Source organism: Vespa velutina, chromosome 21 (genome assembly GCF_912470025.1).
Source record: "Vespa velutina chromosome 21, iVesVel2.1, whole genome shotgun sequence".
Taxonomy (NCBI): Eukaryota; Metazoa; Arthropoda; class Insecta; order Hymenoptera; family Vespidae; genus Vespa; species Vespa velutina.
Window position 1 is genome coordinate 1938861 of NC_062208.1, and position 9830 is coordinate 1948690.

Here is a 9830-nt window from a genome sequence, read left to right on the forward strand (position 1 = left end):
ATAATTTTTTAAATCCTATAGAATGGCCTTATACGAAGAAGATGCATCGTATTCACTTTCGGTAGAACTTGATACATCGATAGATAATATTCTCATACAATCGGACACACCGATAGTTTTATTAGACGTAGAAAATAATAGTGCAGTAGTAAGTTTATCCGTATGCAATCCAAAAGAAGGAAACTTTGTACTTGCTACATATAGATGTCAAGTATGTATATGTATATATATATATATTTATTATTGTTATATAAAGTAATCAATAATTTATATTCGAATATTATTTTTTAATATACGTAGATTAATACCAATCGTCTTGAAATGAGATTACGAACGATTGAAGGCCAACCAGGTACATTACAAATTTATGTTACATCACAGGTATTGTTTATGAATATTAATTTGAGATAAGAATATTATTATTATTATTATTATTATTATTATTATTATTATTATTATTATTATTATTATTATTATTCTGTTTTTTTTCTCCTTTTTTTTCTTTTTTTCCTAATAATATTAATACATATCTATGATCTTAGGTACAGCCAAAATGTTGTCGTAGAATATCAATACCTATATATGCATTATCCTTACATAAAAGACAACACATAGAAGACGATGCGGATATATTGTCAGGAGGACCTTTTAATGAATTAAGATTGAACGGTGGTTTTACAGTTGCTGAGGTATCGAAAAATTATTAATTAGTAAACATTTATAAAAGAGTGTATACATTAATAAACATTTTCTTTCTATCATCATAATGGATAAAATATATTCTAATTATTTATTCATTTTTCAGATGCATGCATGGCTTTCTCTTGTATTACCCGATGTTCCCGAAAGACCTCATTTATATGAAAATGAAGCCATTTTAACGTATAAATCATCTTTTATCGGAACAATATTGAAGTGTAGATATAAGTTAGTTTTTCATAGTTTTTATTTTGTCACATTAGACAAAAATTCAATATCCTACATTTTTTTTTTTTTTTTTTTTTTACATTTAATTATAGAAAAGGAAATGCGATATTTTTGGGAGAAAATATATCAAGCATTATAATACTTAGAGATATATTAACGAGGGAGGCAACAAAGCGAAAAATTAAATTAGAAGTATTTTGTGGTAAGTATTTATAAGGAATTGATTTTTTTAATTGATAGAACTTATTCGTAGCGACATCTTAAGAATGTTCCTGAAAGCTATGGAAGAGATTGCTTTTAGAAATATATAAATGGCGCTGCGAACTATTTCTTTTGTGCGATTTTATCATCACAAATGAAACTATTCATTTTTATATTTGAAAAAAAATTTATAAATTTATATAAATATATATATATATATACTCATTATACATTTATTGTTACATATAGATGTTTCTGTTGGAAGTATATCAAGAGTATTAGAACTCATCCGACCTCAATTAGATGCTGTTTATGAATTAATTGAAAAAATTAAGATTTTAGATGCTCTTGAAGAATTTGAATTGAAGGCAAATCCAAAAGAAAATTTATGTTCGCAGTATCAAGATTTAATTGCAAATGAACAAAACATTAGAACAAAATTGACAAAGGATCCTGATATTTTAAATAGATTACATGGTGTAATAACAGATTTATATGTTGACTGGGAACGAGCAAGGGGAGCTCGAAGGTAATAATTATCTGAATTATTATGAAATTTTTTTTTATAATGCAATTGATTAACAACATTATTATATTTAAAAATTCAATAGAATTAGCAGTAAAACTGCTGCGGAAAAATTAAATGATTCGCTTGAATCAAGAGATTTCGTTCAACTTTTGCAAATTTTTACGGGTAACGTTGTTTCCACATGAGACGTTTAAATTGATAATAATATTGGATGGTTTATATGTAGGTAAGAAAAAGAATGGACCAACATATTTCTATAAACATCTCCAAGTAAAAAATATATTTTCTTAACATTTATGCACGATATAAACAGCTGCATTATTTAACCATAAAAATGTACATATACAATGTCCTTAAGAGCATATGTAGTTACAATATGTTGTGTGTATATGCATATATATATATATATATATATATATTATATATATATATATATAATATATATTTATATATATATATATTTATAATTGTGTATTTAAATTGATATACAATCTTTTTTTTTCTTTTTTCTTTTTTTTTGTTTTTTTTTTTTTGTTTTTTCTTTTTTTTCTTTTATTCTTTTTTTCCTTTATTTTGTATAGGATTCTTATTCTGTACTTTCCAGTTGGCATAAATTACAAAAATCCGAGGAAATAATTATAGAGAAAAATAAAATTATTTCGCTATGAAGAAATAATGAATAAGGTATTTTCTTATTCATAATTTTTCTTATCATTTTATGATATTTCCTTATATTCACGTGGATGAAATTATACAGTTCTCTTAGTTTACTTGATGTATAATTACATAAAAAAGTATTGCCTGAAATGTGAAAAAAAAAATAAAAATAATAATAATAAAAAAGAAACAAAGAAAAAAAAAAAAAAAAGAAAAAAAAGAAAAAAAAAAAGAAAGAAAAAGAGATGATTTTTAATGCGATAAATATCATTGAGAAATCAATTGTAATAATACATACATATTATCGGTTGTACGAACAACCGCCTCCAATGGATCTCTCTCGGAATTTCCATCAGCCGTTGTTGTTACGGTATATTCCAAAGTTTGTCCACCGGCATGCGGCAAAATACTTTCTGGATTATCATCCGGCGGGACAATTTCTACGACACCCGTTGCTTCTACCTCAAGTTTTAAATCTCTTACAAGATCCTGAATAGTTTTAGCTTGTGCACCTTTGTCATTATCTTCCTCAACATTTTTCCCAGTCATTATTCTATTTAAAGGCCTGTCAGATCTTCCTCGTGAATGTGTATGCATATGCCTTTTCATATCACTTCTTACTCTAAATGGTTTCCCACAAACCGTACATGGATGTGGCTTTTCACCCGTATGTATACGACGATGATTTTGTAAATAACTACTTGCTCTAAATGTTTTATTACAGTATTCACAACGATAATTTTTTTCACCTGTATGGATACGTCTATGGACAATTAAAGAATATTTTCGTGCAAAATCTTTACCGCAATATTCACATTGATATTGTTTTTGTTCTGAATGAATACTCGTCGAATGATATTTAAGATCACCCCATTGTCTAAAATGACGACCACATTCCTCACATTTATATGGTTTATCACCGCTATGAAGTCGTTTGTGTACCTATAAAAGACAAATTAATTATCAATGATTGTATGTTTATATCATTAAAATGTTTTATAACGTAAAAAAAATTATTATTATATTTAATTACCTTTAATGCACTAGCTGCAAAAAAACTTTTTCCACAGACCTCGCATTGATGCGGTCTTTCACCACTGTGCGATCTCATGTGATAAACAAGACTGTTCTTATGATGAAATGATCGATCGCATTGAGGACACGTTAATTCGTCGTCTAAGAGATATAATAATATTATATTCATTAAAAATTAATCACATAGTATTATATAGTCACTGTTGATATTATTAAAAAAATGTTTTTTTTTTTTTTTTTTGAACGTATACGCACTCGATTTTCGGGTTTTCAAAGATTTCTTTTTTTTTGCTGTCTGCGGGATATCAGTCTTTTCTTTTTCGTGTAAATTTTGTTCAGCAGTAGTAGACGTTCTAACATGGTCCCTATGTACATGATCGGTAACATCTGTTATAGCCCACAACATAGATTCATTATTTGTAGTGGATAATGGAGATTCCGTTTCATCGTTAATATGCGCTGCTGTTTCTTCCACTAATTAATAAAAAGTAAATAAATAGATTATTTTAAGTTATATAAAGATAAACAAATAAAAAAATATATTATTTGAGAACAGTGTCCTTGTACTTACCCACACCTCTGATTCCCTCCATAATATCTTCAGGTTCGCTAAACTCTTCTATCACAGTATTTTCTAGGCTCTGTACCGTTTCTGTTACTGATATTGTGATACTGGTATTTGTTGCTTGAGCTATTCTAGTTTCTTGCTTTACCGGTTCATAATGCACCTAAAATATAATTAATAATTTAATTAGATAATGGATCTAACATAATGGATGTATTAATTTTCAAAATGATCACCTTTAAATGTTCAAAAAATTTCAATTGGCTACTAAATCTAGAGCCACATAATTCACATTCAAATACATGAACTTGCATTTCAGTTCTTTGTTCCACGTTTATAGAATCTTGATTGGATTTAGTAATATCCTTTTTGGTAGAATTTTTCTTTGTCTGTTGTTTCAATTTACGTGGAATCCGTTTTTTATGAGGTAAAGAACGTTTAGGTCCAGGAGTTGGCGTTGTATCCTCACTACTTTCAGCCGATACATTGACGTCGTATTCACTTTTAATATTTATAAATTCTTGTTTTACATTATGTCCTATTCTTTTAAATGATTGTAAAGTTGGATAAATGGTGGGTGGATTTGGTTCGGGTACGGTTTGTATAGAATAACTATTCACAGGCGCTAACGTTTCCAAATGAGAAACGTCAGGTAGTGCCGAATCTTCGTGTTGCGATTGACTATGAAGTTGTTGTTGTTTTTGTTGTTGTTGCAATTGAACAGCGACTAAAGCTGCTGCTAACTTACGATCTTCCTATATAAAACAATATAAATTATATTACATTTTTATATAAAGTTTTATAAGATATTATTACCTCTGTTAATTCATGAGGCAATAAATCATCAGCTTCATAATATTGCGTCGCAGCTCCATAATCTGTACCAACGCCAGCATTGATCATATCGACTACCATTCCTTCAGATATTAATTCACCATTTAATGTTAAAAGAGGCACTCCTTTGCTCATTGATTCTCCGTCTGCTCTTTGTATGGTAATATATTGAGCACCTTCCATGCCTTCTAATAATACAGCTTGTGCTTCTTCCGTTGTTACCTCCATGATAATATATGTATCTAATACTATTTGAAAAAATATTTCTCAAGGTTTATTCTTGACCCATCTGTGCGAGGCTAATATTTGTACCTGATAATAAAGAAATTATAAGTATATATATATATATATATATATATATATATATATATATATATATATATATATAATATATATATATGTAATACAAATTCATTTGTCTTCATATTTCTGTTACATATTGTCAAAGTTAGATAGGTAATATGTATTATTATATTGTTAGAGGTCATCCTGCCTATAGATTAATCATATTACTACTAATATTGGTATTAAAGTATCATTATTCTTTTTATTAAAGTTATAATTTTGATCATGTAATTTTATCATCTTTTAAGAGACAACATATATTTAATATTATATTATGTATAATTAAATTAATATTATATTATTTACCATGAATATTTCTAATGGCATCAATAACACCATTTCATGCATTTATTTCTTTAATTATTTCTTTAAATTGTAATTGAATTATGTACAAATATGAAGTAAAAGTTACCTAATAAAATTAGATGTGTTTTTTCGTTAAAAAAAATTTACATACAGTTAATGTAATATTATCGAATTGAAAGTAAATTAATATTTAAATTTCGCGCCTTTATGAGCTCAGAAATGACAGAGAAACCAAGGTCACTGCACTCAGAGAACTCACAAAATTTCTTAAGACTTGATTCACAAATAACAATAATAGATTTGTCTTTTTTCATCTTTTTGTATTCACCTTTTTTAGACCAAATTGATTTTCTGCCCCTTTCCTGTACAACTTGACTAACATAAACAAAGCAAAATATTGAAACACTGTAGAACAAAATGTGACAACAGTGCTTGGGTCCTGACGCCATTAGAACGGATGTAACACTCCTACGCCACCTGCTTGATAGTTTTAACACGTTCGTATTAAACACAACAATTATTATTTTTCATCTTTTTTATATCATTTATTGTCACGTCGAATGTATGTAACGCAAAAAAAAAAAAGAACAAATTCATAAGAATATATAATTCGTTCGTATAAATATCGAATATTAAAATTAACTAACGAAATAATTTAATTAATATTATTATTAATTATATTTATCAATATTATATAATAATTGTTTAAAAAATTGAAAAACGATAGATATTTAAAAGTGATATTTGCAATCGAAGAATGAAACAACAGAAAGTGATCTATTTATATAACTAAATTCGTTTCGATTGGACAATTCTATCGGTACGATTGAAATGGACGAATAGAAAAACTAAGAAGAAGTTTGACCGATTTAAGCTATGTAATTTATACATCACGATTGTTATCACATAATTCTATAATTATGATTTAATCGACATAATGATTTAATCAATTAGAGTATGTATAATAATCTACCAATCGAATAATTCTTATAAAGTGATTCGACCAATGAACATTCGCCAAGCTAGTAGTATCGAGCGAATCAAAACGAAAAGGACTCCGCTATTGGTCGGTCAGTACGAAGACAATATATTCTTAGATATTACGGTAGTAAAAAGTATTAGCGTATTGCTAATCATATAAATTATATTGTTTATGACAAAAAAAAAAAACAGCGAGCCAACGTAGCGCCGCGATAGCTCGTAGGAACTCCGTGCCAAGCAATGGAGGCTCGTTTTCAATAAAGATTCCCTGATTGTACGAAATGTGTTTTTGAGTGTGTGAAAAGTGTAGTTTTCGTGTGATAGTGAGACTTCCTCAGATATTAACGCCACTGCACACGCTGCCGTAGGTGAGTTATATAATAATTAAATAATAAATATATCGTAGAAAAAATCCGATAAAAATTTCAACGTACATATGTACTTGCGATTATCATCATCACCATCACCATCATCATCATTATTACCATCATCATCAACATCATCATTATCATCATTATTATCATCATCATCATCATCATCATCATCATCGTTGTCGTCTTCTTCGTCGTTTTCTTTGTCGTTGTCGTGTCGTTGTCGTCGTCGTCGTCGTCGCGTAGTATCGTACAAATATAAATATAACCTATGTATATACTTACGTACTCTTACATACTTTATACGTATACATGTATATATGTATAATAGGTGTGTGTGTATATATGTATATATATATATATATATAGTTATATGTATATATGTATATATAGAATCGTGTAAGCGCGAATAGGATTGGTATGGCGTTGAAATAGAAAACGTAGGACCCAGTAACTTACGTAAGATGTTTTTAAAACTCTTAAACTATGCACTCTACGCGATTTGATTTTTATTACAACGGCAAGTACTTATACTTCCATATTGATATATGAGCATTTGACCTTAAAGGGAAATGCATGTCTAACTTACTATCTAACAACCACGTTAAAAGAATATTTAATTTTGTTAAATAACGAAACGACGATGAGTATCGAGCGTTAGAAATGTTTGGAATATCTATAGTTTCGATTAGAGCATCATTTTTATAAGAATGCGACTTACATTGTGCGTTATATACATACATACATGTGGTGTGTGTGTGTGTGTGTGTATGTGTCGTATGTATGTATGTACATGAATATATATGTAGGAGCGAAAGTGACAGGCATACCATCGTATTAAACGAATACTCATATGAGAGAGAAGGAAAGAGAAAGAGAGAGAGGGAGAAACAGACAGATAGACAGACAAACAGACATAAATAGATAGATAGGTAGATAGATGAATATAAAAATACAAATCTGATCTTACAATAACATTAATATATTAGATCGTTATTAGAAATAACATATTGTTTATGTGATTCTTTAAAATTTACTTTAATTAATATATTATTTTTAATGAATAAAAATATTTTAGGTTATACATGTATATATATATATATATATAATATAATATAATATAATATATAATATATGTGTGTATAATATATTGTTATATAGTATATAATTATTCATTGAAAATAATATATATATATTAATATATTAATTATATATATATAACCTAAACTATTTTTATTCATTAAAAATAATATATATATATATATATATACTTATATATAGGAAGTGATTCCATTGATAAGGAAGGAAATTGGAAGCTATATATGAAATCAACATTATGTATTTCTTATCTATAACACGTCACTTCCAGGTAGAGTTTAGATTTGAATGATAAATCGAATATGCTGTAACAAGTAATCTTGATGTAAATGAAGTCAGAGAGAAAAGAGAGAGAGAGAGAGAGAGAGAGTATGATCTATATTGATAATACCAAATCTTGACTACTATAATATTACAAAATGAATATTGTTTATTATATATTTTTACGTACGAATTTCATTGTATCGATTTATCATCATATCATTATTTTTATTCTTTTCTTTTTCCTTTCCTCTTTATTTATTTATATATATTTTTTTTTTTTTTTTACTTTTTACCTTTTTATCTTTTTGTATTTTTTTTCTTTTTCTTTTTTATCTTACAATCAATCTAATCGTTGGTAATTTTTTTTTTTCTCTTTTCATTTTTTCTCTTTCCAAACACACACGATTCTATCGTAATCTCGAATCAATCAATCAATCAATCAATCAATTGCGATAATGAATAAACGATGTTCGTTAAAATGGCGGGATTTTTTTTTTTTTTCCTTTTTTTTTTGTTTTCTTTATTTTTTCTTTTTTTTCTTTTTTTTTTATTATTATATAGAGATTTATAATGAAGTAGATGTGTATGAGTGTATATGTGTGTTCATATTTTTATTTGTGTGAGTATATGCGGTATTACTATGTTTAGCTTTGAAATGGATTATTTACGAATTTATCGTTCTTTCCGGCATACCGATAAATAGGGGTCAAGTGTCAACGCCCGTCGCTTTTCTTCTTAGTAAAAGTAACCTTCTTTTGTATGCCCATAAATACATCAACTGTATTTGGCAATGCATTATTACTAACAATATCGACTTTCTTTTTTACTTATTATATATATATGTGTGTGTGTGTATATATATATATATATATATATATATATATATATTTATTTTTATTTATTTGTTTATCTATTTGCTTTCATATATATATAATATATCTTATATATTCATATATATAAGTTCATATAAGATATAATATAATATAAAAGTATAATATAGATCATTACTCTATATAATATATATATATATATATATATATATATACATTTTTTTTTCAAAAAACAATATAAATATATGTATAATTAAATTTTAATATATTATAAAAGTATAGTATAAAGATCAGTATTATATGTCTATATATAAAAGGATAATTTATAAAAAGGGAATATATAAAAAGATAATATGGAGGAAAGAAAAAGAAACAGAGAAAAAAATAGGGGGAGAGAAAGAGAGAAAGAGAGAGAGAGAGAGAGAGAGAGAGAGAGAGAGAGAAGAGAAATGAAAAGAAAAATAATTCTATCTCAAAATAGTTATATGAAACGGTAAAAAAATTGTTGCGTGATCGCTTTAGAGTGATTACATGATATTACAGTTAACTTTGAGAGAGAAAAGAAAAAAAGAGAAAAGTACTGCAAAAGTTAGATACCGACAAATAATTTTATATGTATATATATATATACATTATATATTATATATTATATTTTATATATTATATATTAATATAGAATACAGTAAACTCTCTCTCTCTCTCTCTCTCTCTCTCTCTCTCTCTCTTTCTCTCTCTATAATACAAATTTATTACCAAGGAAAAAGTTTATATTTTCAATTTTGTTTATTGGTAGGTTTAAAACTACCATGTCCATCCAATTTCTATTTAAACAAAAAAAAAAGAAAGAAAAATAATAAAAAAAAACAAAAAAAAAAAAAAAGAAGAGA

The 9830-nt window shown here is 26.8% G+C and overlaps 3 protein-coding genes across 21 annotated transcripts in view; 2 read left to right on the forward strand and 1 right to left on the reverse strand.

Moving 5' to 3' along the window:
• LOC124956209 (Bardet-Biedl syndrome 7 protein homolog) overlaps positions 1-3902 on the forward strand; it is a 36006-nt gene extending 32104 nt beyond the window's left edge. For 5 of the 7 annotated variants that reach the window (XM_047511700.1, XM_047511702.1, XM_047511703.1 and 2 more), the window contains 8 exons: positions 22-211; positions 301-381; positions 543-689; positions 806-927; positions 1020-1129; positions 1378-1657; positions 1740-1883; positions 2239-3902. In XM_047511700.1, coding sequence (XP_047367656.1) covers positions 22-211; positions 301-381; positions 543-689; positions 806-927; positions 1020-1129; positions 1378-1657; positions 1740-1842 — 1033 coding nt within the window. In that variant the 3' untranslated portion in view covers positions 1843-1883; positions 2239-3902. The remainder of the gene's footprint in view (positions 1-21; positions 212-300; positions 382-542; positions 690-805; positions 928-1019; positions 1130-1377; positions 1658-1739; positions 1884-2238) is intronic. The other 2 variants (XM_047511698.1, XM_047511699.1) reach the window with 2 other exon arrangements.
• On the reverse strand, positions 2123-5869 carry LOC124956210 (zinc finger protein 45-like). 3 transcript variants are annotated; one of them, XM_047511707.1, is made up of 8 exons: positions 5728-5868; positions 4731-4996; positions 4151-4669; positions 3921-4077; positions 3605-3823; positions 3348-3490; positions 2613-3256; positions 2123-2458 (listed from the first exon to the last, which is right to left on the reverse strand). In XM_047511707.1, exons 1-8 carry the CDS (start codon positions 5846-5848, stop codon positions 2440-2442), a joined length of 2088 nt encoding a protein of 695 aa, XP_047367663.1. In that variant the 5' UTR covers positions 5849-5868; the 3' UTR covers positions 2123-2439. The 3 variants fall into 3 exon arrangements, with proteins under 3 accessions (XP_047367663.1, XP_047367660.1, XP_047367664.1); XM_047511704.1 differs by lacking the exon at positions 2123-2458 and having other exon boundaries at positions 2543-3256; positions 5728-5869; XM_047511708.1 differs by lacking the exon at positions 2123-2458 and having other exon boundaries at positions 2544-3256; positions 4731-5060; positions 5728-5863.
• A 707-nt stretch (positions 5870-6576) lies between these two features.
• LOC124956263 (trinucleotide repeat-containing gene 6C protein) overlaps positions 6577-9830 on the forward strand; it is a 69836-nt gene continuing 66582 nt past the window's right edge. For 10 of the 11 annotated variants that reach the window (XM_047511804.1, XM_047511813.1, XM_047511802.1 and 7 more), the window contains exon 1: positions 6581-6748. The gene's annotated coding sequence lies outside the window, so the exon portion shown is untranslated. Of the gene's footprint in view, positions 6749-9830 lie in introns of all 11 variants that reach the window. The other variant, XM_047511814.1, reaches the window with a different exon arrangement.

Coding starts and splice junctions, on each gene's coding strand:
- LOC124956210 (XM_047511704.1), bottom strand. CDS start 5,848: ATGGCGTCAGGACCCAAGCACTGTTGTCACATTTTGTTCTACAGTGTT. Junction 4,078..4,150: donor AATTTTTTGAACATTTAAAG/GTGATCATTTTG, acceptor ATTATATTTTAG/GTGCATTATGAACCGGTAAA. Junction 3,257..3,347: donor TTGCAGCTAGTGCATTAAAG/GTAATTAAATAT, acceptor TGTCTTTTATAG/GTACACAAACGACTTCATAG.